The sequence below is a fragment of the Leptomonas pyrrhocoris genome (genome assembly GCF_001293395.1).
Source record: "Leptomonas pyrrhocoris isolate H10 chromosome Unknown, whole genome shotgun sequence".
In the NCBI taxonomy this organism is placed as follows: domain Eukaryota; phylum Euglenozoa; class Kinetoplastea; order Trypanosomatida; family Trypanosomatidae; genus Leptomonas; species Leptomonas pyrrhocoris.
Window position 1 is genome coordinate 1,604,848 of NW_015438360.1, and position 22,316 is coordinate 1,627,163.

The 22,316-nt window shown below is 61.2% G+C and overlaps 17 protein-coding genes across 24 annotated transcripts; all 17 read right to left on the minus strand.

Annotated features, from left to right (window-relative positions):
* Positions 1-70: 70 nt before the first annotated feature.
* ABB37_03031 (glyceraldehyde 3-phosphate dehydrogenase glycosomal) lies at positions 71-1,240 on the minus strand (the record flags this gene model as incomplete). Its single annotated transcript, XM_015800224.1, has 1 exon — positions 71-1,240. The coding sequence occupies exon 1, from the start codon at positions 1,154-1,156 to the stop codon at positions 71-73; it is 1,086 nt and encodes a 361-aa protein (XP_015661826.1). The 5' UTR covers positions 1,157-1,240.
* Positions 1,241-1,968: 728 nt separating this feature from the next.
* On the minus strand, positions 1,969-2,298 carry ABB37_03032 (hypothetical protein; the record flags this gene model as incomplete). Its single annotated transcript, XM_015800225.1, has 1 exon — positions 1,969-2,298. The coding sequence occupies one exon, from the start codon at positions 2,296-2,298 to the stop codon at positions 1,969-1,971; it is 330 nt and encodes a 109-aa protein (XP_015661827.1).
* Positions 2,299-2,655: 357 nt separating this feature from the next.
* ABB37_03033 (glyceraldehyde 3-phosphate dehydrogenase glycosomal) lies at positions 2,656-3,825 on the minus strand (the record flags this gene model as incomplete). 2 transcript variants are annotated; one of them, XM_015800227.1, is made up of 1 exon in its annotated part: positions 2,656-3,825. In XM_015800227.1, exon 1 carries the CDS (start codon positions 3,739-3,741, stop codon positions 2,656-2,658), a length of 1,086 nt encoding a protein of 361 aa, XP_015661829.1. In that variant the 5' UTR covers positions 3,742-3,825. The 2 variants fall into 2 exon arrangements, with proteins under 2 accessions (XP_015661829.1, XP_015661828.1); XM_015800226.1 differs by having other exon boundaries at positions 2,656-3,814.
* Positions 3,826-4,553: 728 nt separating this feature from the next.
* ABB37_03034 (hypothetical protein) lies at positions 4,554-4,883 on the minus strand (the record flags this gene model as incomplete). The annotated part of the gene is made up of 1 exon (XM_015800228.1): positions 4,554-4,883. One exon carries the CDS (start codon positions 4,881-4,883, stop codon positions 4,554-4,556), a length of 330 nt encoding a protein of 109 aa, XP_015661830.1.
* Positions 4,884-5,240: 357 nt separating this feature from the next.
* On the minus strand, positions 5,241-6,410 carry ABB37_03035 (glyceraldehyde 3-phosphate dehydrogenase glycosomal; the record flags this gene model as incomplete). 2 transcript variants are annotated; one of them, XM_015800230.1, is made up of 1 exon in its annotated part: positions 5,241-6,410. In XM_015800230.1, exon 1 carries the CDS (start codon positions 6,324-6,326, stop codon positions 5,241-5,243), a length of 1,086 nt encoding a protein of 361 aa, XP_015661832.1. In that variant the 5' UTR covers positions 6,327-6,410. The 2 variants fall into 2 exon arrangements, with proteins under 2 accessions (XP_015661832.1, XP_015661831.1); XM_015800229.1 differs by having other exon boundaries at positions 5,241-6,399.
* Positions 6,411-7,138: 728 nt separating this feature from the next.
* ABB37_03036 (hypothetical protein) lies at positions 7,139-7,468 on the minus strand (the record flags this gene model as incomplete). The annotated part of the gene is made up of 1 exon (XM_015800231.1): positions 7,139-7,468. The coding sequence occupies one exon, from the start codon at positions 7,466-7,468 to the stop codon at positions 7,139-7,141; it is 330 nt and encodes a 109-aa protein (XP_015661833.1).
* A 357-nt stretch (positions 7,469-7,825) lies between these two features.
* On the minus strand, positions 7,826-8,995 carry ABB37_03037 (glyceraldehyde 3-phosphate dehydrogenase glycosomal; the record flags this gene model as incomplete). 2 transcript variants are annotated; one of them, XM_015800233.1, is made up of 1 exon in its annotated part: positions 7,826-8,995. In XM_015800233.1, exon 1 carries the CDS (start codon positions 8,909-8,911, stop codon positions 7,826-7,828), a length of 1,086 nt encoding a protein of 361 aa, XP_015661835.1. In that variant the 5' UTR covers positions 8,912-8,995. The 2 variants fall into 2 exon arrangements, with proteins under 2 accessions (XP_015661835.1, XP_015661834.1); XM_015800232.1 differs by having other exon boundaries at positions 7,826-8,984.
* Positions 8,996-9,723: 728 nt separating this feature from the next.
* On the minus strand, positions 9,724-10,053 carry ABB37_03038 (hypothetical protein; the record flags this gene model as incomplete). The annotated part of the gene is made up of 1 exon (XM_015800234.1): positions 9,724-10,053. The coding sequence occupies one exon, from the start codon at positions 10,051-10,053 to the stop codon at positions 9,724-9,726; it is 330 nt and encodes a 109-aa protein (XP_015661836.1).
* A 357-nt stretch (positions 10,054-10,410) lies between these two features.
* Positions 10,411-11,580, minus strand: ABB37_03039 (glyceraldehyde 3-phosphate dehydrogenase glycosomal; the record flags this gene model as incomplete). 2 transcript variants are annotated; one of them, XM_015800236.1, is made up of 1 exon in its annotated part: positions 10,411-11,580. In XM_015800236.1, exon 1 carries the CDS (start codon positions 11,494-11,496, stop codon positions 10,411-10,413), a length of 1,086 nt encoding a protein of 361 aa, XP_015661838.1. In that variant the 5' UTR covers positions 11,497-11,580. The 2 variants fall into 2 exon arrangements, with proteins under 2 accessions (XP_015661838.1, XP_015661837.1); XM_015800235.1 differs by having other exon boundaries at positions 10,411-11,569.
* A 728-nt stretch (positions 11,581-12,308) lies between these two features.
* On the minus strand, positions 12,309-12,638 carry ABB37_03040 (hypothetical protein; the record flags this gene model as incomplete). The annotated part of the gene is made up of 1 exon (XM_015800237.1): positions 12,309-12,638. The coding sequence occupies one exon, from the start codon at positions 12,636-12,638 to the stop codon at positions 12,309-12,311; it is 330 nt and encodes a 109-aa protein (XP_015661839.1).
* Positions 12,639-12,995: 357 nt separating this feature from the next.
* Positions 12,996-14,165, minus strand: ABB37_03041 (glyceraldehyde 3-phosphate dehydrogenase glycosomal; the record flags this gene model as incomplete). Of its 2 annotated transcripts, none has more annotated exons than XM_015800239.1 (1): positions 12,996-14,165. In XM_015800239.1, exon 1 carries the CDS (start codon positions 14,079-14,081, stop codon positions 12,996-12,998), a length of 1,086 nt encoding a protein of 361 aa, XP_015661841.1. In that variant the 5' UTR covers positions 14,082-14,165. The 2 variants fall into 2 exon arrangements, with proteins under 2 accessions (XP_015661841.1, XP_015661840.1); XM_015800238.1 differs by having other exon boundaries at positions 12,996-14,154.
* Positions 14,166-14,893: 728 nt separating this feature from the next.
* ABB37_03042 (hypothetical protein) lies at positions 14,894-15,223 on the minus strand (the record flags this gene model as incomplete). Its single annotated transcript, XM_015800240.1, has 1 exon — positions 14,894-15,223. The coding sequence occupies one exon, from the start codon at positions 15,221-15,223 to the stop codon at positions 14,894-14,896; it is 330 nt and encodes a 109-aa protein (XP_015661842.1).
* Positions 15,224-15,580: 357 nt separating this feature from the next.
* On the minus strand, positions 15,581-16,750 carry ABB37_03043 (glyceraldehyde 3-phosphate dehydrogenase glycosomal; the record flags this gene model as incomplete). Its single annotated transcript, XM_015800241.1, has 1 exon — positions 15,581-16,750. The coding sequence occupies exon 1, from the start codon at positions 16,664-16,666 to the stop codon at positions 15,581-15,583; it is 1,086 nt and encodes a 361-aa protein (XP_015661843.1). The 5' UTR covers positions 16,667-16,750.
* A 450-nt stretch (positions 16,751-17,200) lies between these two features.
* ABB37_03044 (hypothetical protein) lies at positions 17,201-17,808 on the minus strand (the record flags this gene model as incomplete). Its single annotated transcript, XM_015800242.1, has 1 exon — positions 17,201-17,808. One exon carries the CDS (start codon positions 17,806-17,808, stop codon positions 17,479-17,481), a length of 330 nt encoding a protein of 109 aa, XP_015661844.1. The 3' UTR covers positions 17,201-17,478.
* Positions 17,809-18,165: 357 nt separating this feature from the next.
* On the minus strand, positions 18,166-19,335 carry ABB37_03045 (glyceraldehyde 3-phosphate dehydrogenase glycosomal; the record flags this gene model as incomplete). 2 transcript variants are annotated; one of them, XM_015800244.1, is made up of 1 exon in its annotated part: positions 18,166-19,335. In XM_015800244.1, the coding sequence occupies exon 1, from the start codon at positions 19,249-19,251 to the stop codon at positions 18,166-18,168; it is 1,086 nt and encodes a 361-aa protein (XP_015661846.1). In that variant the 5' UTR covers positions 19,252-19,335. The 2 variants fall into 2 exon arrangements, with proteins under 2 accessions (XP_015661846.1, XP_015661845.1); XM_015800243.1 differs by having other exon boundaries at positions 18,166-19,324.
* A 728-nt stretch (positions 19,336-20,063) lies between these two features.
* ABB37_03046 (hypothetical protein) lies at positions 20,064-20,393 on the minus strand (the record flags this gene model as incomplete). The annotated part of the gene is made up of 1 exon (XM_015800245.1): positions 20,064-20,393. One exon carries the CDS (start codon positions 20,391-20,393, stop codon positions 20,064-20,066), a length of 330 nt encoding a protein of 109 aa, XP_015661847.1.
* A 357-nt stretch (positions 20,394-20,750) lies between these two features.
* Positions 20,751-21,920, minus strand: ABB37_03047 (glyceraldehyde 3-phosphate dehydrogenase glycosomal; the record flags this gene model as incomplete). Of its 2 annotated transcripts, none has more annotated exons than XM_015800247.1 (1): positions 20,751-21,920. In XM_015800247.1, the coding sequence occupies exon 1, from the start codon at positions 21,834-21,836 to the stop codon at positions 20,751-20,753; it is 1,086 nt and encodes a 361-aa protein (XP_015661849.1). In that variant the 5' UTR covers positions 21,837-21,920. The 2 variants fall into 2 exon arrangements, with proteins under 2 accessions (XP_015661849.1, XP_015661848.1); XM_015800246.1 differs by having other exon boundaries at positions 20,751-21,909.
* Between the last annotated feature and the right edge of the window lie 396 nt (positions 21,921-22,316).

A 22,316-nucleotide genomic window follows, 5' to 3' on the forward strand; every position in this document is an offset into this window, starting at 1 on the left:
GCAAGGACCCCGGTGCCTTCCGACGCGCACGCAACGCGACCGCTCGCTCACTCGCTGGCTAGCCGCGCACTTACATCTTCGCGCACGCGCGGTCCTTGGCGCCCATGTAGCGCACCAGGTCCACCACGCGGTGGGAGTAGCCCCACTCGTTGTCGTACCACGACACGATCTTGAAGAAGCGCTTCTCGCCGGGCAGGTTGTTCTGCAGCGTCGCCTTCGCGTCGTAGATCGAGCTGCGGGCGTCGTTGATGAAGTCGCTGCTCACCAGCTCCTCGTCCGTGTAGCCGAGGATGCCCTTCATGTACGTCTTGGACGCCTTCTTCAGGGCAGCGTCGATCTCCTGGATCGAGGCGTCGCGGTTGGCGCGGAAGGTCAGGTCCACCACCGACACATCCGGCGTCGGCACGCGGAAGGACATGCCGGTCAGCTTGCCCTTCGTCGACGGGATCACCATGCCCACGGCCTTCGCCGCACCGGTCGTGCTGGGGATGATGTTCATCGCAGCAGCGCGGCCGCCGCGCCAGTCCTTGATCGACACGCCGTCCACCGTCTTCTGCGTGGCGGTGTAGGAGTGGATGGTCGTCATCAGGCCCGTCTCGATGCCGAAGTTCTCCTTCGTCAGCACGTGCACGATCGGGGCGAGGCAGTTGGTCGTGCACGACGCGTTCGACACAACGTGGTGCTTGGCGGGGTCGTACTCGTGCTGGTTCACGCCCATCACGATCGTCTTCGCACCGCCGGACGCCGGAGCGCTGATCACGACCTTCTTCGCGCCGCCCTTCACGTGGCCCTCCGCCTTCGCCTTGTTCGTGAACAGGCCGGTCGACTCGATCACGTAGTCCACGCCCAGCTTGCCCCACGGCAGGTCCGCAGGGTTGCGCTGCGCCTTCACGCACAGGATGCGGTGGCCGTTCACCACAAGCACATCCGGCTTCTTCACCTCCGGCGCGCTCTTCGCAACCTCCACCGTGTACGTCGGGCGGCCGTGCACCGTGTCGTACTTCATCTGGTACGCGAAGTACTCGGCGTCCGTGCTCATGTCCACCACCGCCACCACGTCGATCTCGTTGCCGAGGACGTTGTCCTCGCACATCGACTGGAACACCATGCGGCCGATGCGGCCGAAGCCGTTGATGCCGACCTTGAGCGGAGCCATTGTTATGTGGTTAGGGAGACGGGTGAGTTATGTTTGTGTGTGTTAAGGGCGTGTATATTGACGAGGAGAGCGCTGGGAGAATTCTGTGCGCGCGGTGGCGTTGGGATAGAAGGGAGCAGATGGGGGAGAGAAGGGAGGAGAGGAGGGGGGTAGAGGGAAATGTGCTGCGCGCGTCACGACGGCAAACGCGGCAACCGCCGCAAGGAGGGCACACGCCACGCCACTGACAGTGCGCGGCGACAAGCTCCGCGGTTCACGCAGAAGGGGTGGGAGCGCGTGCTCGGCTGCTGCTTGCTCACACACACCGCCGCAGAAGAGAGCCAGCATACACCCCTCTCTCAGCGCACTACCCCAAACGTGCAGCACACAATACGTGATTTGACACACACACACACACACACACACACAGAGACACACGTACGCACACACAGCAACCGCGGTCGTCTTGCGTGGTAACCAGCCCGCGCACCCGACTCCGTTCGCACCAACGCAACGATGATCGCCGAGTCGAAAATTATGTCATGTTTTGCACTTCCTTTTGCGTGGATACCTTTATCCTTTGTCCTTTGTCCTTCGAAACGTCAGCGAAAAATTTGTCCTTTATCCTTTGAGGCGTTACAGAGACCTCTGTCCTTCGACCTGCTACGGAAGCATTTTACCTTTGAAGCATTAACGGGGTTTTTGTTTTCTTACTTTTTGGAGCCCACTACGACATCCGAGAGAGCCAGGCGCGTGCACAGGCAGCGACCGGCGAGCAGGTGTGTATGCAGCTCCATGCGCCGCTGCCGGTGCAGGTCCCGCGTCTTCTCAGTTTAGCACACAGAGATGGAGACGCGCCGCGGAGCCGGGCAACACAACGCGCAGTCCCGCGTAGTGACGCCTGGACAGTGCCGCAGTCGTGTAGCTCGGCGCCGCGGAGGTGCGGCCGGCCTCTCAATGTCGGTGGCAGTGGTGGTTAGAACTAAACATATATATATATATGGACGTTTCCTTTTCACTTTTTGAGGCGCTCGAGGAGCGCTTTGAGTTGCGGTCAAAGCATCGAGACGCGGAGAATCGTTACAGTTGAGAGAGAGAGAGAGATATTTTTTGTTTTTGAACACAGCGTGCTTTACCACGATCGCGGCACGCGCCTTAACCATGTCAGCTCTCAGTCAACAAAGCATGACGAAATAGAAAACAGAGAAGAGAAAATAGGAAGGAGGCGCGGGCCGCGAAGCCGAGGGGTGGCGGCGCCAAACAAGACTGGCGCAAGCCGCACGCCCGCAGCGGACGTGCACCTACGCGTCTGGCTCACGTGCATGGCGATGCAGCTCCAAGGGTCGGTGGCGTCGGCACCTCGCCCCCAAGCCGCCGCGCTCACGCACCGGCCGGTGCGCACTCCCACACCCCGACCACTGCCCGATCCTCCCTCCCTCCTAACAGTGCAGCAAGGACCCCGGTGCCTTCCGACGCGCACGCAACGCGACCGCTCGCTCACTCGCTGGCTAGCCGCGCACTTACATCTTCGCGCACGCGCGGTCCTTGGCGCCCATGTAGCGCACCAGGTCCACCACGCGGTGGGAGTAGCCCCACTCGTTGTCGTACCACGACACGATCTTGAAGAAGCGCTTCTCGCCGGGCAGGTTGTTCTGCAGCGTCGCCTTCGCGTCGTAGATCGAGCTGCGGGCGTCGTTGATGAAGTCGCTGCTCACCAGCTCCTCGTCCGTGTAGCCGAGGATGCCCTTCATGTACGTCTTGGACGCCTTCTTCAGGGCAGCGTCGATCTCCTGGATCGAGGCGTCGCGGTTGGCGCGGAAGGTCAGGTCCACCACCGACACATCCGGCGTCGGCACGCGGAAGGACATGCCGGTCAGCTTGCCCTTCGTCGACGGGATCACCATGCCCACGGCCTTCGCCGCACCGGTCGTGCTGGGGATGATGTTCATCGCAGCAGCGCGGCCGCCGCGCCAGTCCTTGATCGACACGCCGTCCACCGTCTTCTGCGTGGCGGTGTAGGAGTGGATGGTCGTCATCAGGCCCGTCTCGATGCCGAAGTTCTCCTTCGTCAGCACGTGCACGATCGGGGCGAGGCAGTTGGTCGTGCACGACGCGTTCGACACAACGTGGTGCTTGGCGGGGTCGTACTCGTGCTGGTTCACGCCCATCACGATCGTCTTCGCACCGCCGGACGCCGGAGCGCTGATCACGACCTTCTTCGCGCCGCCCTTCACGTGGCCCTCCGCCTTCGCCTTGTTCGTGAACAGGCCGGTCGACTCGATCACGTAGTCCACGCCCAGCTTGCCCCACGGCAGGTCCGCAGGGTTGCGCTGCGCCTTCACGCACAGGATGCGGTGGCCGTTCACCACAAGCACATCCGGCTTCTTCACCTCCGGCGCGCTCTTCGCAACCTCCACCGTGTACGTCGGGCGGCCGTGCACCGTGTCGTACTTCATCTGGTACGCGAAGTACTCGGCGTCCGTGCTCATGTCCACCACCGCCACCACGTCGATCTCGTTGCCGAGGACGTTGTCCTCGCACATCGACTGGAACACCATGCGGCCGATGCGGCCGAAGCCGTTGATGCCGACCTTGAGCGGAGCCATTGTTATGTGGTTAGGGAGACGGGTGAGTTATGTTTGTGTGTGTTAAGGGCGTGTATATTGACGAGGAGAGCGCTGGGAGAATTCTGTGCGCGCGGTGGCGTTGGGATAGAAGGGAGCAGATGGGGGAGAGAAGGGAGGAGAGGAGGGGGGTAGAGGGAAATGTGCTGCGCGCGTCACGACGGCAAACGCGGCAACCGCCGCAAGGAGGGCACACGCCACGCCACTGACAGTGCGCGGCGACAAGCTCCGCGGTTCACGCAGAAGGGGTGGGAGCGCGTGCTCGGCTGCTGCTTGCTCACACACACCGCCGCAGAAGAGAGCCAGCATACACCCCTCTCTCAGCGCACTACCCCAAACGTGCAGCACACAATACGTGATTTGACACACACACACACACACACACACACAGAGACACACGTACGCACACACAGCAACCGCGGTCGTCTTGCGTGGTAACCAGCCCGCGCACCCGACTCCGTTCGCACCAACGCAACGATGATCGCCGAGTCGAAAATTATGTCATGTTTTGCACTTCCTTTTGCGTGGATACCTTTATCCTTTGTCCTTTGTCCTTCGAAACGTCAGCGAAAAATTTGTCCTTTATCCTTTGAGGCGTTACAGAGACCTCTGTCCTTCGACCTGCTACGGAAGCATTTTACCTTTGAAGCATTAACGGGGTTTTTGTTTTCTTACTTTTTGGAGCCCACTACGACATCCGAGAGAGCCAGGCGCGTGCACAGGCAGCGACCGGCGAGCAGGTGTGTATGCAGCTCCATGCGCCGCTGCCGGTGCAGGTCCCGCGTCTTCTCAGTTTAGCACACAGAGATGGAGACGCGCCGCGGAGCCGGGCAACACAACGCGCAGTCCCGCGTAGTGACGCCTGGACAGTGCCGCAGTCGTGTAGCTCGGCGCCGCGGAGGTGCGGCCGGCCTCTCAATGTCGGTGGCAGTGGTGGTTAGAACTAAACATATATATATATATGGACGTTTCCTTTTCACTTTTTGAGGCGCTCGAGGAGCGCTTTGAGTTGCGGTCAAAGCATCGAGACGCGGAGAATCGTTACAGTTGAGAGAGAGAGAGAGATATTTTTTGTTTTTGAACACAGCGTGCTTTACCACGATCGCGGCACGCGCCTTAACCATGTCAGCTCTCAGTCAACAAAGCATGACGAAATAGAAAACAGAGAAGAGAAAATAGGAAGGAGGCGCGGGCCGCGAAGCCGAGGGGTGGCGGCGCCAAACAAGACTGGCGCAAGCCGCACGCCCGCAGCGGACGTGCACCTACGCGTCTGGCTCACGTGCATGGCGATGCAGCTCCAAGGGTCGGTGGCGTCGGCACCTCGCCCCCAAGCCGCCGCGCTCACGCACCGGCCGGTGCGCACTCCCACACCCCGACCACTGCCCGATCCTCCCTCCCTCCTAACAGTGCAGCAAGGACCCCGGTGCCTTCCGACGCGCACGCAACGCGACCGCTCGCTCACTCGCTGGCTAGCCGCGCACTTACATCTTCGCGCACGCGCGGTCCTTGGCGCCCATGTAGCGCACCAGGTCCACCACGCGGTGGGAGTAGCCCCACTCGTTGTCGTACCACGACACGATCTTGAAGAAGCGCTTCTCGCCGGGCAGGTTGTTCTGCAGCGTCGCCTTCGCGTCGTAGATCGAGCTGCGGGCGTCGTTGATGAAGTCGCTGCTCACCAGCTCCTCGTCCGTGTAGCCGAGGATGCCCTTCATGTACGTCTTGGACGCCTTCTTCAGGGCAGCGTCGATCTCCTGGATCGAGGCGTCGCGGTTGGCGCGGAAGGTCAGGTCCACCACCGACACATCCGGCGTCGGCACGCGGAAGGACATGCCGGTCAGCTTGCCCTTCGTCGACGGGATCACCATGCCCACGGCCTTCGCCGCACCGGTCGTGCTGGGGATGATGTTCATCGCAGCAGCGCGGCCGCCGCGCCAGTCCTTGATCGACACGCCGTCCACCGTCTTCTGCGTGGCGGTGTAGGAGTGGATGGTCGTCATCAGGCCCGTCTCGATGCCGAAGTTCTCCTTCGTCAGCACGTGCACGATCGGGGCGAGGCAGTTGGTCGTGCACGACGCGTTCGACACAACGTGGTGCTTGGCGGGGTCGTACTCGTGCTGGTTCACGCCCATCACGATCGTCTTCGCACCGCCGGACGCCGGAGCGCTGATCACGACCTTCTTCGCGCCGCCCTTCACGTGGCCCTCCGCCTTCGCCTTGTTCGTGAACAGGCCGGTCGACTCGATCACGTAGTCCACGCCCAGCTTGCCCCACGGCAGGTCCGCAGGGTTGCGCTGCGCCTTCACGCACAGGATGCGGTGGCCGTTCACCACAAGCACATCCGGCTTCTTCACCTCCGGCGCGCTCTTCGCAACCTCCACCGTGTACGTCGGGCGGCCGTGCACCGTGTCGTACTTCATCTGGTACGCGAAGTACTCGGCGTCCGTGCTCATGTCCACCACCGCCACCACGTCGATCTCGTTGCCGAGGACGTTGTCCTCGCACATCGACTGGAACACCATGCGGCCGATGCGGCCGAAGCCGTTGATGCCGACCTTGAGCGGAGCCATTGTTATGTGGTTAGGGAGACGGGTGAGTTATGTTTGTGTGTGTTAAGGGCGTGTATATTGACGAGGAGAGCGCTGGGAGAATTCTGTGCGCGCGGTGGCGTTGGGATAGAAGGGAGCAGATGGGGGAGAGAAGGGAGGAGAGGAGGGGGGTAGAGGGAAATGTGCTGCGCGCGTCACGACGGCAAACGCGGCAACCGCCGCAAGGAGGGCACACGCCACGCCACTGACAGTGCGCGGCGACAAGCTCCGCGGTTCACGCAGAAGGGGTGGGAGCGCGTGCTCGGCTGCTGCTTGCTCACACACACCGCCGCAGAAGAGAGCCAGCATACACCCCTCTCTCAGCGCACTACCCCAAACGTGCAGCACACAATACGTGATTTGACACACACACACACACACACACACACAGAGACACACGTACGCACACACAGCAACCGCGGTCGTCTTGCGTGGTAACCAGCCCGCGCACCCGACTCCGTTCGCACCAACGCAACGATGATCGCCGAGTCGAAAATTATGTCATGTTTTGCACTTCCTTTTGCGTGGATACCTTTATCCTTTGTCCTTTGTCCTTCGAAACGTCAGCGAAAAATTTGTCCTTTATCCTTTGAGGCGTTACAGAGACCTCTGTCCTTCGACCTGCTACGGAAGCATTTTACCTTTGAAGCATTAACGGGGTTTTTGTTTTCTTACTTTTTGGAGCCCACTACGACATCCGAGAGAGCCAGGCGCGTGCACAGGCAGCGACCGGCGAGCAGGTGTGTATGCAGCTCCATGCGCCGCTGCCGGTGCAGGTCCCGCGTCTTCTCAGTTTAGCACACAGAGATGGAGACGCGCCGCGGAGCCGGGCAACACAACGCGCAGTCCCGCGTAGTGACGCCTGGACAGTGCCGCAGTCGTGTAGCTCGGCGCCGCGGAGGTGCGGCCGGCCTCTCAATGTCGGTGGCAGTGGTGGTTAGAACTAAACATATATATATATATGGACGTTTCCTTTTCACTTTTTGAGGCGCTCGAGGAGCGCTTTGAGTTGCGGTCAAAGCATCGAGACGCGGAGAATCGTTACAGTTGAGAGAGAGAGAGAGATATTTTTTGTTTTTGAACACAGCGTGCTTTACCACGATCGCGGCACGCGCCTTAACCATGTCAGCTCTCAGTCAACAAAGCATGACGAAATAGAAAACAGAGAAGAGAAAATAGGAAGGAGGCGCGGGCCGCGAAGCCGAGGGGTGGCGGCGCCAAACAAGACTGGCGCAAGCCGCACGCCCGCAGCGGACGTGCACCTACGCGTCTGGCTCACGTGCATGGCGATGCAGCTCCAAGGGTCGGTGGCGTCGGCACCTCGCCCCCAAGCCGCCGCGCTCACGCACCGGCCGGTGCGCACTCCCACACCCCGACCACTGCCCGATCCTCCCTCCCTCCTAACAGTGCAGCAAGGACCCCGGTGCCTTCCGACGCGCACGCAACGCGACCGCTCGCTCACTCGCTGGCTAGCCGCGCACTTACATCTTCGCGCACGCGCGGTCCTTGGCGCCCATGTAGCGCACCAGGTCCACCACGCGGTGGGAGTAGCCCCACTCGTTGTCGTACCACGACACGATCTTGAAGAAGCGCTTCTCGCCGGGCAGGTTGTTCTGCAGCGTCGCCTTCGCGTCGTAGATCGAGCTGCGGGCGTCGTTGATGAAGTCGCTGCTCACCAGCTCCTCGTCCGTGTAGCCGAGGATGCCCTTCATGTACGTCTTGGACGCCTTCTTCAGGGCAGCGTCGATCTCCTGGATCGAGGCGTCGCGGTTGGCGCGGAAGGTCAGGTCCACCACCGACACATCCGGCGTCGGCACGCGGAAGGACATGCCGGTCAGCTTGCCCTTCGTCGACGGGATCACCATGCCCACGGCCTTCGCCGCACCGGTCGTGCTGGGGATGATGTTCATCGCAGCAGCGCGGCCGCCGCGCCAGTCCTTGATCGACACGCCGTCCACCGTCTTCTGCGTGGCGGTGTAGGAGTGGATGGTCGTCATCAGGCCCGTCTCGATGCCGAAGTTCTCCTTCGTCAGCACGTGCACGATCGGGGCGAGGCAGTTGGTCGTGCACGACGCGTTCGACACAACGTGGTGCTTGGCGGGGTCGTACTCGTGCTGGTTCACGCCCATCACGATCGTCTTCGCACCGCCGGACGCCGGAGCGCTGATCACGACCTTCTTCGCGCCGCCCTTCACGTGGCCCTCCGCCTTCGCCTTGTTCGTGAACAGGCCGGTCGACTCGATCACGTAGTCCACGCCCAGCTTGCCCCACGGCAGGTCCGCAGGGTTGCGCTGCGCCTTCACGCACAGGATGCGGTGGCCGTTCACCACAAGCACATCCGGCTTCTTCACCTCCGGCGCGCTCTTCGCAACCTCCACCGTGTACGTCGGGCGGCCGTGCACCGTGTCGTACTTCATCTGGTACGCGAAGTACTCGGCGTCCGTGCTCATGTCCACCACCGCCACCACGTCGATCTCGTTGCCGAGGACGTTGTCCTCGCACATCGACTGGAACACCATGCGGCCGATGCGGCCGAAGCCGTTGATGCCGACCTTGAGCGGAGCCATTGTTATGTGGTTAGGGAGACGGGTGAGTTATGTTTGTGTGTGTTAAGGGCGTGTATATTGACGAGGAGAGCGCTGGGAGAATTCTGTGCGCGCGGTGGCGTTGGGATAGAAGGGAGCAGATGGGGGAGAGAAGGGAGGAGAGGAGGGGGGTAGAGGGAAATGTGCTGCGCGCGTCACGACGGCAAACGCGGCAACCGCCGCAAGGAGGGCACACGCCACGCCACTGACAGTGCGCGGCGACAAGCTCCGCGGTTCACGCAGAAGGGGTGGGAGCGCGTGCTCGGCTGCTGCTTGCTCACACACACCGCCGCAGAAGAGAGCCAGCATACACCCCTCTCTCAGCGCACTACCCCAAACGTGCAGCACACAATACGTGATTTGACACACACACACACACACACACACACAGAGACACACGTACGCACACACAGCAACCGCGGTCGTCTTGCGTGGTAACCAGCCCGCGCACCCGACTCCGTTCGCACCAACGCAACGATGATCGCCGAGTCGAAAATTATGTCATGTTTTGCACTTCCTTTTGCGTGGATACCTTTATCCTTTGTCCTTTGTCCTTCGAAACGTCAGCGAAAAATTTGTCCTTTATCCTTTGAGGCGTTACAGAGACCTCTGTCCTTCGACCTGCTACGGAAGCATTTTACCTTTGAAGCATTAACGGGGTTTTTGTTTTCTTACTTTTTGGAGCCCACTACGACATCCGAGAGAGCCAGGCGCGTGCACAGGCAGCGACCGGCGAGCAGGTGTGTATGCAGCTCCATGCGCCGCTGCCGGTGCAGGTCCCGCGTCTTCTCAGTTTAGCACACAGAGATGGAGACGCGCCGCGGAGCCGGGCAACACAACGCGCAGTCCCGCGTAGTGACGCCTGGACAGTGCCGCAGTCGTGTAGCTCGGCGCCGCGGAGGTGCGGCCGGCCTCTCAATGTCGGTGGCAGTGGTGGTTAGAACTAAACATATATATATATATGGACGTTTCCTTTTCACTTTTTGAGGCGCTCGAGGAGCGCTTTGAGTTGCGGTCAAAGCATCGAGACGCGGAGAATCGTTACAGTTGAGAGAGAGAGAGAGATATTTTTTGTTTTTGAACACAGCGTGCTTTACCACGATCGCGGCACGCGCCTTAACCATGTCAGCTCTCAGTCAACAAAGCATGACGAAATAGAAAACAGAGAAGAGAAAATAGGAAGGAGGCGCGGGCCGCGAAGCCGAGGGGTGGCGGCGCCAAACAAGACTGGCGCAAGCCGCACGCCCGCAGCGGACGTGCACCTACGCGTCTGGCTCACGTGCATGGCGATGCAGCTCCAAGGGTCGGTGGCGTCGGCACCTCGCCCCCAAGCCGCCGCGCTCACGCACCGGCCGGTGCGCACTCCCACACCCCGACCACTGCCCGATCCTCCCTCCCTCCTAACAGTGCAGCAAGGACCCCGGTGCCTTCCGACGCGCACGCAACGCGACCGCTCGCTCACTCGCTGGCTAGCCGCGCACTTACATCTTCGCGCACGCGCGGTCCTTGGCGCCCATGTAGCGCACCAGGTCCACCACGCGGTGGGAGTAGCCCCACTCGTTGTCGTACCACGACACGATCTTGAAGAAGCGCTTCTCGCCGGGCAGGTTGTTCTGCAGCGTCGCCTTCGCGTCGTAGATCGAGCTGCGGGCGTCGTTGATGAAGTCGCTGCTCACCAGCTCCTCGTCCGTGTAGCCGAGGATGCCCTTCATGTACGTCTTGGACGCCTTCTTCAGGGCAGCGTCGATCTCCTGGATCGAGGCGTCGCGGTTGGCGCGGAAGGTCAGGTCCACCACCGACACATCCGGCGTCGGCACGCGGAAGGACATGCCGGTCAGCTTGCCCTTCGTCGACGGGATCACCATGCCCACGGCCTTCGCCGCACCGGTCGTGCTGGGGATGATGTTCATCGCAGCAGCGCGGCCGCCGCGCCAGTCCTTGATCGACACGCCGTCCACCGTCTTCTGCGTGGCGGTGTAGGAGTGGATGGTCGTCATCAGGCCCGTCTCGATGCCGAAGTTCTCCTTCGTCAGCACGTGCACGATCGGGGCGAGGCAGTTGGTCGTGCACGACGCGTTCGACACAACGTGGTGCTTGGCGGGGTCGTACTCGTGCTGGTTCACGCCCATCACGATCGTCTTCGCACCGCCGGACGCCGGAGCGCTGATCACGACCTTCTTCGCGCCGCCCTTCACGTGGCCCTCCGCCTTCGCCTTGTTCGTGAACAGGCCGGTCGACTCGATCACGTAGTCCACGCCCAGCTTGCCCCACGGCAGGTCCGCAGGGTTGCGCTGCGCCTTCACGCACAGGATGCGGTGGCCGTTCACCACAAGCACATCCGGCTTCTTCACCTCCGGCGCGCTCTTCGCAACCTCCACCGTGTACGTCGGGCGGCCGTGCACCGTGTCGTACTTCATCTGGTACGCGAAGTACTCGGCGTCCGTGCTCATGTCCACCACCGCCACCACGTCGATCTCGTTGCCGAGGACGTTGTCCTCGCACATCGACTGGAACACCATGCGGCCGATGCGGCCGAAGCCGTTGATGCCGACCTTGAGCGGAGCCATTGTTATGTGGTTAGGGAGACGGGTGAGTTATGTTTGTGTGTGTTAAGGGCGTGTATATTGACGAGGAGAGCGCTGGGAGAATTCTGTGCGCGCGGTGGCGTTGGGATAGAAGGGAGCAGATGGGGGAGAGAAGGGAGGAGAGGAGGGGGGTAGAGGGAAATGTGCTGCGCGCGTCACGACGGCAAACGCGGCAACCGCCGCAAGGAGGGCACACGCCACGCCACTGACAGTGCGCGGCGACAAGCTCCGCGGTTCACGCAGAAGGGGTGGGAGCGCGTGCTCGGCTGCTGCTTGCTCACACACACCGCCGCAGAAGAGAGCCAGCATACACCCCTCTCTCAGCGCACTACCCCAAACGTGCAGCACACAATACGTGATTTGACACACACACACACACACACACACACAGAGACACACGTACGCACACACAGCAACCGCGGTCGTCTTGCGTGGTAACCAGCCCGCGCACCCGACTCCGTTCGCACCAACGCAACGATGATCGCCGAGTCGAAAATTATGTCATGTTTTGCACTTCCTTTTGCGTGGATACCTTTATCCTTTGTCCTTTGTCCTTCGAAACGTCAGCGAAAAATTTGTCCTTTATCCTTTGAGGCGTTACAGAGACCTCTGTCCTTCGACCTGCTACGGAAGCATTTTACCTTTGAAGCATTAACGGGGTTTTTGTTTTCTTACTTTTTGGAGCCCACTACGACATCCGAGAGAGCCAGGCGCGTGCACAGGCAGCGACCGGCGAGCAGGTGTGTATGCAGCTCCATGCGCCGCTGCCGGTGCAGGTCCCGCGTCTTCTCAGTTTAGCACACAGAGATGGAGACGCGCCGCGGAGCCGGGCAACACAACGCGCAGTCCCGCGTAGTGACGCCTGGACAGTGCCGCAGTCGTGTAGCTCGGCGCCGCGGAGGTGCGGCCGGCCTCTCAATGTCGGTGGCAGTGGTGGTTAGAACTAAACATATATATATATATGGACGTTTCCTTTTCACTTTTTGAGGCGCTCGAGGAGCGCTTTGAGTTGCGGTCAAAGCATCGAGACGCGGAGAATCGTTACAGTTGAGAGAGAGAGAGAGATATTTTTTGTTTTTGAACACAGCGTGCTTTACCACGATCGCGGCACGCGCCTTAACCATGTCAGCTCTCAGTCAACAAAGCATGACGAAATAGAAAACAGAGAAGAGAAAATAGGAAGGAGGCGCGGGCCGCGAAGCCGAGGGGTGGCGGCGCCAAACAAGACTGGCGCAAGCCGCACGCCCGCAGCGGACGTGCACCTACGCGTCTGGCTCACGTGCATGGCGATGCAGCTCCAAGGGTCGGTGGCGTCGGCACCTCGCCCCCAAGCCGCCGCGCTCACGCACCGGCCGGTGCGCACTCCCACACCCCGACCACTGCCCGATCCTCCCTCCCTCCTAACAGTGCAGCAAGGACCCCGGTGCCTTCCGACGCGCACGCAACGCGACCGCTCGCTCACTCGCTGGCTAGCCGCGCACTTACATCTTCGCGCACGCGCGGTCCTTGGCGCCCATGTAGCGCACCAGGTCCACCACGCGGTGGGAGTAGCCCCACTCGTTGTCGTACCACGACACGATCTTGAAGAAGCGCTTCTCGCCGGGCAGGTTGTTCTGCAGCGTCGCCTTCGCGTCGTAGATCGAGCTGCGGGCGTCGTTGATGAAGTCGCTGCTCACCAGCTCCTCGTCCGTGTAGCCGAGGATGCCCTTCATGTACGTCTTGGACGCCTTCTTCAGGGCAGCGTCGATCTCCTGGATCGAGGCGTCGCGGTTGGCGCGGAAGGTCAGGTCCACCACCGACACATCCGGCGTCGGCACGCGGAAGGACATGCCGGTCAGCTTGCCCTTCGTCGACGGGATCACCATGCCCACGGCCTTCGCCGCACCGGTCGTGCTGGGGATGATGTTCATCGCAGCAGCGCGGCCGCCGCGCCAGTCCTTGATCGACACGCCGTCCACCGTCTTCTGCGTGGCGGTGTAGGAGTGGATGGTCGTCATCAGGCCCGTCTCGATGCCGAAGTTCTCCTTCGTCAGCACGTGCACGATCGGGGCGAGGCAGTTGGTCGTGCACGACGCGTTCGACACAACGTGGTGCTTGGCGGGGTCGTACTCGTGCTGGTTCACGCCCATCACGATCGTCTTCGCACCGCCGGACGCCGGAGCGCTGATCACGACCTTCTTCGCGCCGCCCTTCACGTGGCCCTCCGCCTTCGCCTTGTTCGTGAACAGGCCGGTCGACTCGATCACGTAGTCCACGCCCAGCTTGCCCCACGGCAGGTCCGCAGGGTTGCGCTGCGCCTTCACGCACAGGATGCGGTGGCCGTTCACCACAAGCACATCCGGCTTCTTCACCTCCGGCGCGCTCTTCGCAACCTCCACCGTGTACGTCGGGCGGCCGTGCACCGTGTCGTACTTCATCTGGTACGCGAAGTACTCGGCGTCCGTGCTCATGTCCACCACCGCCACCACGTCGATCTCGTTGCCGAGGACGTTGTCCTCGCACATCGACTGGAACACCATGCGGCCGATGCGGCCGAAGCCGTTGATGCCGACCTTGAGCGGAGCCATTGTTATGTGGTTAGGGAGACGGGTGAGTTATGTTTGTGTGTGTTAAGGGCGTGTATATTGACGAGGAGAGCGCTGGGAGAATTCTGTGCGCGCGGTGGCGTTGGGATAGAAGGGAGCAGATGGGGGAGAGAAGGGAGGAGAGGAGGGGGGTAGAGGGAAATGTGCTGCGCGCGTCACGACGGCAAACGCGGCAACCGCCGCAAGGAGGGCACACGCCACGCCACTGACAGTGCGCGGCGACAAGCTCCGCGGTTCACGCAGAAGGGGTGGGAGCGCGTGCTCGGCTGCTGCTTGCTCACACACACCGCCGCAGAAGAGAGCCAGCATACACCCCTCTCTCAGCGCACTACCCCAAACGTGCAGCACACAATACGTGATTTGACACACACACACACACACACACACACAGAGACACACGTACGCACACACAGCAACCGCGGTCGTCTTGCGTGGTAACCAGCCCGCGCACCCGACTCCGTTCGCACCAACGCAACGATGATCGCCGAGTCGAAAATTATGTCATGTTTTGCACTTCCTTTTGCGTGGATACCTTTATCCTTTGTCCTTTGTCCTTCGAAACGTCAGCGAAAAATTTGTCCTTTATCCTTTGAGGCGTTACAGAGACCTCTGTCCTTCGACCTGCTACGGAAGCATTTTACCTTTGAAGCATTAACGGGGTTTTTGTTTTCTTACTTTTTGGAGCCCACTACGACATCCGAGAGAGCCAGGCGCGTGCACAGGCAGCGACCGGCGAGCAGGTGTGTATGCAGCTCCATGCGCCGCTGCCGGTGCAGGTCCCGCGTCTTCTCAGTTTAGCACACAGAGATGGAGACGCGCCGCGGAGCCGGGCAACACAACGCGCAGTCCCGCGTAGTGACGCCTGGACAGTGCCGCAGTCGTGTAGCTCGGCGCCGCGGAGGTGCGGCCGGCCTCTCAATGTCGGTGGCAGTGGTGGTTAGAACTAAACATATATATATATATGGACGTTTCCTTTTCACTTTTTGAGGCGCTCGAGGAGCGCTTTGAGTTGCGGTCAAAGCATCGAGACGCGGAGAATCGTTACAGTTGAGAGAGAGAGAGAGATATTTTTTGTTTTTGAACACAGCGTGCTTTACCACGATCGCGGCACGCGCCTTAACCATGTCAGCTCTCAGTCAACAAAGCATGACGAAATAGAAAACAGAGAAGAGAAAATAGGAAGGAGGCGCGGGCCGCGAAGCCGAGGGGTGGCGGCGCCAAACAAGACTGGCGCAAGCCGCACGCCCGCAGCGGACGTGCACCTACGCGTCTGGCTCACGTGCATGGCGATGCAGCTCCAAGGGTCGGTGGCGTCGGCACCTCGCCCCCAAGCCGCCGCGCTCACGCACCGGCCGGTGCGCACTCCCACACCCCGACCACTGCCCGATCCTCCCTCCCTCCTAACAGTGCAGCAAGGACCCCGGTGCCTTCCGACGCGCACGCAACGCGACCGCTCGCTCACTCGCTGGCTAGCCGCGCACTTACATCTTCGCGCACGCGCGGTCCTTGGCGCCCATGTAGCGCACCAGGTCCACCACGCGGTGGGAGTAGCCCCACTCGTTGTCGTACCACGACACGATCTTGAAGAAGCGCTTCTCGCCGGGCAGGTTGTTCTGCAGCGTCGCCTTCGCGTCGTAGATCGAGCTGCGGGCGTCGTTGATGAAGTCGCTGCTCACCAGCTCCTCGTCCGTGTAGCCGAGGATGCCCTTCATGTACGTCTTGGACGCCTTCTTCAGGGCAGCGTCGATCTCCTGGATCGAGGCGTCGCGGTTGGCGCGGAAGGTCAGGTCCACCACCGACACATCCGGCGTCGGCACGCGGAAGGACATGCCGGTCAGCTTGCCCTTCGTCGACGGGATCACCATGCCCACGGCCTTCGCCGCACCGGTCGTGCTGGGGATGATGTTCATCGCAGCAGCGCGGCCGCCGCGCCAGTCCTTGATCGACACGCCGTCCACCGTCTTCTGCGTGGCGGTGTAGGAGTGGATGGTCGTCATCAGGCCCGTCTCGATGCCGAAGTTCTCCTTCGTCAGCACGTGCACGATCGGGGCGAGGCAGTTGGTCGTGCACGACGCGTTCGACACAACGTGGTGCTTGGCGGGGTCGTACTCGTGCTGGTTCACGCCCATCACGATCGTCTTCGCACCGCCGGACGCCGGAGCGCTGATCACGACCTTCTTCGCGCCGCCCTTCACGTGGCCCTCCGCCTTCGCCTTGTTCGTGAACAGGCCGGTCGACTCGATCACGTAGTCCACGCCCAGCTTGCCCCACGGCAGGTCCGCAGGGTTGCGCTGCGCCTTCACGCACAGGATGCGGTGGCCGTTCACCACAAGCACATCCGGCTTCTTCACCTCCGGCGCGCTCTTCGCAACCTCCACCGTGTACGTCGGGCGGCCGTGCACCGTGTCGTACTTCATCTGGTACGCGAAGTACTCGGCGTCCGTGCTCATGTCCACCACCGCCACCACGTCGATCTCGTTGCCGAGGACGTTGTCCTCGCACATCGACTGGAACACCATGCGGCCGATGCGGCCGAAGCCGTTGATGCCGACCTTGAGCGGAGCCATTGTTATGTGGTTAGGGAGACGGGTGAGTTATGTTTGTGTGTGTTAAGGGCGTGTATATTGACGAGGAGAGCGCTGGGAGAATTCTGTGCGCGCGGTGGCGTTGGGATAGAAGGGAGCAGATGGGGGAGAGAAGGGAGGAGAGGAGGGGGGTAGAGGGAAATGTGCTGCGCGCGTCACGACGGCAAACGCGGCAACCGCCGCAAGGAGGGCACACGCCACGCCACTGACAGTGCGCGGCGACAAGCTCCGCGGTTCACGCAGAAGGGGTGGGAGCGCGTGCTCGGCTGCTGCTTGCTCACACACACCGCCGCAGAAGAGAGCCAGCATACACCCCTCTCTCAGCGCACTACCCCAAACGTGCAGCACACAATACGTGATTTGACACACACACACACACACACACACACAGAGACACACGTACGCACACACAGCAACCGCGGTCGTCTTGCGTGGTAACCAGCCCGCGCACCCGACTCCGTTCGCACCAACGCAACGATGATCGCCGAGTCGAAAATTATGTCATGTTTTGCACTTCCTTTTGCGTGGATACCTTTATCCTTTGTCCTTTGTCCTTCGAAACGTCAGCGAAAAATTTGTCCTTTATCCTTTGAGGCGTTACAGAGACCTCTGTCCTTCGACCTGCTACGGAAGCATTTTACCTTTGAAGCATTAACGGGGTTTTTGTTTTCTTACTTTTTGGAGCCCACTACGACATCCGAGAGAGCCAGGCGCGTGCACAGGCAGCGACCGGCGAGCAGGTGTGTATGCAGCTCCATGCGCCGCTGCCGGTGCAGGTCCCGCGTCTTCTCAGTTTAGCACACAGAGATGGAGACGCGCCGCGGAGCCGGGCAACACAACGCGCAGTCCCGCGTAGTGACGCCTGGACAGTGCCGCAGTCGTGTAGCTCGGCGCCGCGGAGGTGCGGCCGGCCTCTCAATGTCGGTGGCAGTGGTGGTTAGAACTAAACATATATATATATATGGACGTTTCCTTTTCACTTTTTGAGGCGCTCGAGGAGCGCTTTGAGTTGCGGTCAAAGCATCGAGACGCGGAGAATCGTTACAGTTGAGAGAGAGAGAGAGATATTTTTTGTTTTTGAACACAGCGTGCTTTACCACGATCGCGGCACGCGCCTTAACCATGTCAGCTCTCAGTCAACAAAGCATGACGAAATAGAAAACAGAGAAGAGAAAATAGGAAGGAGGCGCGGGCCGCGAAGCCGAGGGGTGGCGGCGCCAAACAAGACTGGCGCAAGCCGCACGCCCGCAGCGGACGTGCACCTACGCGTCTGGCTCACGTGCATGGCGATGCAGCTCCAAGGGTCGGTGGCGTCGGCACCTCGCCCCCAAGCCGCCGCGCTCACGCACCGGCCGGTGCGCACTCCCACACCCCGACCACTGCCCGATCCTCCCTCCCTCCTAACAGTGCAGCAAGGACCCCGGTGCCTTCCGACGCGCACGCAACGCGACCGCTCGCTCACTCGCTGGCTAGCCGCGCACTTACATCTTCGCGCACGCGCGGTCCTTGGCGCCCATGTAGCGCACCAGGTCCACCACGCGGTGGGAGTAGCCCCACTCGTTGTCGTACCACGACACGATCTTGAAGAAGCGCTTCTCGCCGGGCAGGTTGTTCTGCAGCGTCGCCTTCGCGTCGTAGATCGAGCTGCGGGCGTCGTTGATGAAGTCGCTGCTCACCAGCTCCTCGTCCGTGTAGCCGAGGATGCCCTTCATGTACGTCTTGGACGCCTTCTTCAGGGCAGCGTCGATCTCCTGGATCGAGGCGTCGCGGTTGGCGCGGAAGGTCAGGTCCACCACCGACACATCCGGCGTCGGCACGCGGAAGGACATGCCGGTCAGCTTGCCCTTCGTCGACGGGATCACCATGCCCACGGCCTTCGCCGCACCGGTCGTGCTGGGGATGATGTTCATCGCAGCAGCGCGGCCGCCGCGCCAGTCCTTGATCGACACGCCGTCCACCGTCTTCTGCGTGGCGGTGTAGGAGTGGATGGTCGTCATCAGGCCCGTCTCGATGCCGAAGTTCTCCTTCGTCAGCACGTGCACGATCGGGGCGAGGCAGTTGGTCGTGCACGACGCGTTCGACACAACGTGGTGCTTGGCGGGGTCGTACTCGTGCTGGTTCACGCCCATCACGATCGTCTTCGCACCGCCGGACGCCGGAGCGCTGATCACGACCTTCTTCGCGCCGCCCTTCACGTGGCCCTCCGCCTTCGCCTTGTTCGTGAACAGGCCGGTCGACTCGATCACGTAGTCCACGCCCAGCTTGCCCCACGGCAGGTCCGCAGGGTTGCGCTGCGCCTTCACGCACAGGATGCGGTGGCCGTTCACCACAAGCACATCCGGCTTCTTCACCTCCGGCGCGCTCTTCGCAACCTCCACCGTGTACGTCGGGCGGCCGTGCACCGTGTCGTACTTCATCTGGTACGCGAAGTACTCGGCGTCCGTGCTCATGTCCACCACCGCCACCACGTCGATCTCGTTGCCGAGGACGTTGTCCTCGCACATCGACTGGAACACCATGCGGCCGATGCGGCCGAAGCCGTTGATGCCGACCTTGAGCGGAGCCATTGTTATGTGGTTAGGGAGACGGGTGAGTTATGTTTGTGTGTGTTAAGGGCGTGTATATTGACGAGGAGAGCGCTGGGAGAATTCTGTGCGCGCGGTGGCGTTGGGATAGAAGGGAGCAGATGGGGGAGAGAAGGGAGGAGAGGAGGGGGGTAGAGGGAAATGTGCTGCGCGCGTCACGACGGCAAACGCGGCAACCGCCGCAAGGAGGGCACACGCCACGCCACTGACAGTGCGCGGCGACAAGCTCCGCGGTTCACGCAGAAGGGGTGGGAGCGCGTGCTCGGCTGCTGCTTGCTCACACACACCGCCGCAGAAGAGAGCCAGCATACACCCCTCTCTCAGCGCACTACCCCAAACGTGCAGCACACAATACGTGATTTGACACACACACACACACACACACACACAGAGACACACGTACGCACACACAGCAACCGCGGTCGTCTTGCGTGGTAACCAGCCCGCGCACCCGACTCCGTTCGCACCAACGCAACGATGATCGCCGAGTCGAAAATTATGTCATGTTTTGCACTTCCTTTTGCGTGGATACCTTTATCCTTTGTCCTTTGTCCTTCGAAACGTCAGCGAAAAATTTGTCCTTTATCCTTTGAGGCGTTACAGAGACCTCTGTCCTTCGACCTGCTACGGAAGCATTTTACCTTTGAAGCATTAACGGGGTTTTTGTTTTCTTACTTTTTGGAGCCCACTACGACATCCGAGAGAGCCAGGCGCGTGCACAGGCAGCGACCGGCGAGCAGGTGTGTATGCAGCTCCATGCGCCGCTGCCGGTGCAGGTCCCGCGTCTTCTCAGTTTAGCACACAGAGATGGAGACGCGCCGCGGAGCCGGGCAACACAACGCGCAGTCCCGCGTAGTGACGCCTGGACAGTGCCGCAGTCGTGTAGCTCGGCGCCGCGGAGGTGCGGCCGGCCTCTCAATGTCGGTGGCAGTGGTGGTTAGAACTAAACATATATATATATATGGACGTTTCCTTTTCACTTTTTGAGGCGCTCGAGGAGCGCTTTGAGTTGCGGTCAAAGCATCGAGACGCGGAGAATCGTTACAGTTGAGAGAGAGAGAGAGATATTTTTTGTTTTTGAACACAGCGTGCTTTACCACGATCGCGGCACGCGCCTTAACCATGTCAGCTCTCAGTCAACAAAGCATGACGAAATAGAAAACAGAGAAGAGAAAATAGGAAGGAGGCGCGGGCCGCGAAGCCGAGGGGTGGCGGCGCCAAACAAGACTGGCGCAAGCCGCACGCCCGCAGCGGACGTGCACCTACGCGTCTGGCTCACGTGCATGGCGATGCAGCTCCAAGGGTCGGTGGCGTCGGCACCTCGCCCCCAAGCCGCCGCGCTCACGCACCGGCCGGTGCGCACTCCCACACCCCGACCACTGCCCGATCCTCCCTCCCTCCTAACAGTGCAGCAAGGACCCCGGTGCCTTCCGACGCGCACGCAACGCGACCGCTCGCTCACTCGCTGGCTAGCCGCGCACTTACATCTTCGCGCACGCGCGGTCCTTGGCGCCCATGTAGCGCACCAGGTCCACCACGCGGTGGGAGTAGCCCCACTCGTTGTCGTACCACGACACGATCTTGAAGAAGCGCTTCTCGCCGGGCAGGTTGTTCTGCAGCGTCGCCTTCGCGTCGTAGATCGAGCTGCGGGCGTCGTTGATGAAGTCGCTGCTCACCAGCTCCTCGTCCGTGTAGCCGAGGATGCCCTTCATGTACGTCTTGGACGCCTTCTTCAGGGCAGCGTCGATCTCCTGGATCGAGGCGTCGCGGTTGGCGCGGAAGGTCAGGTCCACCACCGACACATCCGGCGTCGGCACGCGGAAGGACATGCCGGTCAGCTTGCCCTTCGTCGACGGGATCACCATGCCCACGGCCTTCGCCGCACCGGTCGTGCTGGGGATGATGTTCATCGCAGCAGCGCGGCCGCCGCGCCAGTCCTTGATCGACACGCCGTCCACCGTCTTCTGCGTGGCGGTGTAGGAGTGGATGGTCGTCATCAGGCCCGTCTCGATGCCGAAGTTCTCCTTCGTCAGCACGTGCACGATCGGGGCGAGGCAGTTGGTCGTGCACGACGCGTTCGACACAACGTGGTGCTTGGCGGGGTCGTACTCGTGCTGGTTCACGCCCATCACGATCGTCTTCGCACCGCCGGACGCCGGAGCGCTGATCACGACCTTCTTCGCGCCGCCCTTCACGTGGCCCTCCGCCTTCGCCTTGTTCGTGAACAGGCCGGTCGACTCGATCACGTAGTCCACGCCCAGCTTGCCCCACGGCAGGTCCGCAGGGTTGCGCTGCGCCTTCACGCACAGGATGCGGTGGCCGTTCACCACAAGCACATCCGGCTTCTTCACCTCCGGCGCGCTCTTCGCAACCTCCACCGTGTACGTCGGGCGGCCGTGCACCGTGTCGTACTTCATCTGGTACGCGAAGTACTCGGCGTCCGTGCTCATGTCCACCACCGCCACCACGTCGATCTCGTTGCCGAGGACGTTGTCCTCGCACATCGACTGGAACACCATGCGGCCGATGCGGCCGAAGCCGTTGATGCCGACCTTGAGCGGAGCCATTGTTATGTGGTTAGGGAGACGGGTGAGTTATGTTTGTGTGTGTTAAGGGCGTGTATATTGACGAGGAGAGCGCTGGGAGAATTCTGTGCGCGCGGTGGCGTTGGGATAGAAGGGAGCGCGTTTTGTTGTTGTTGTTGTTTCAAGTCAGAGGGCAACAAGGAAGGTGTTAAGTTTCCAGGGTGTTATGCCTCGCAGAAGTTGGGGGTTGATATAACGCTGTTGTCCTCTACACAGCGGTGTATCCTGCAGTGGAGTGTATTCACTGGCTCGAGTTGTGCTCTACTGTAACACGGGCTCTTAGCCGGGTTTTTGCCGGCGCTTCTGGTAGCGACGCTCGAGGTGATATGGAGTCGATGAGTAGCACTGATACTGGACAGGGAGCATCAACAGAGGCGCCTGGTGTGCCAATGACTGTACGACTGTTTTTGCCCGGGCAACGAGTTCTTTTCTTTCCCAACACAAAAGTTGTCGGCTGCAGCC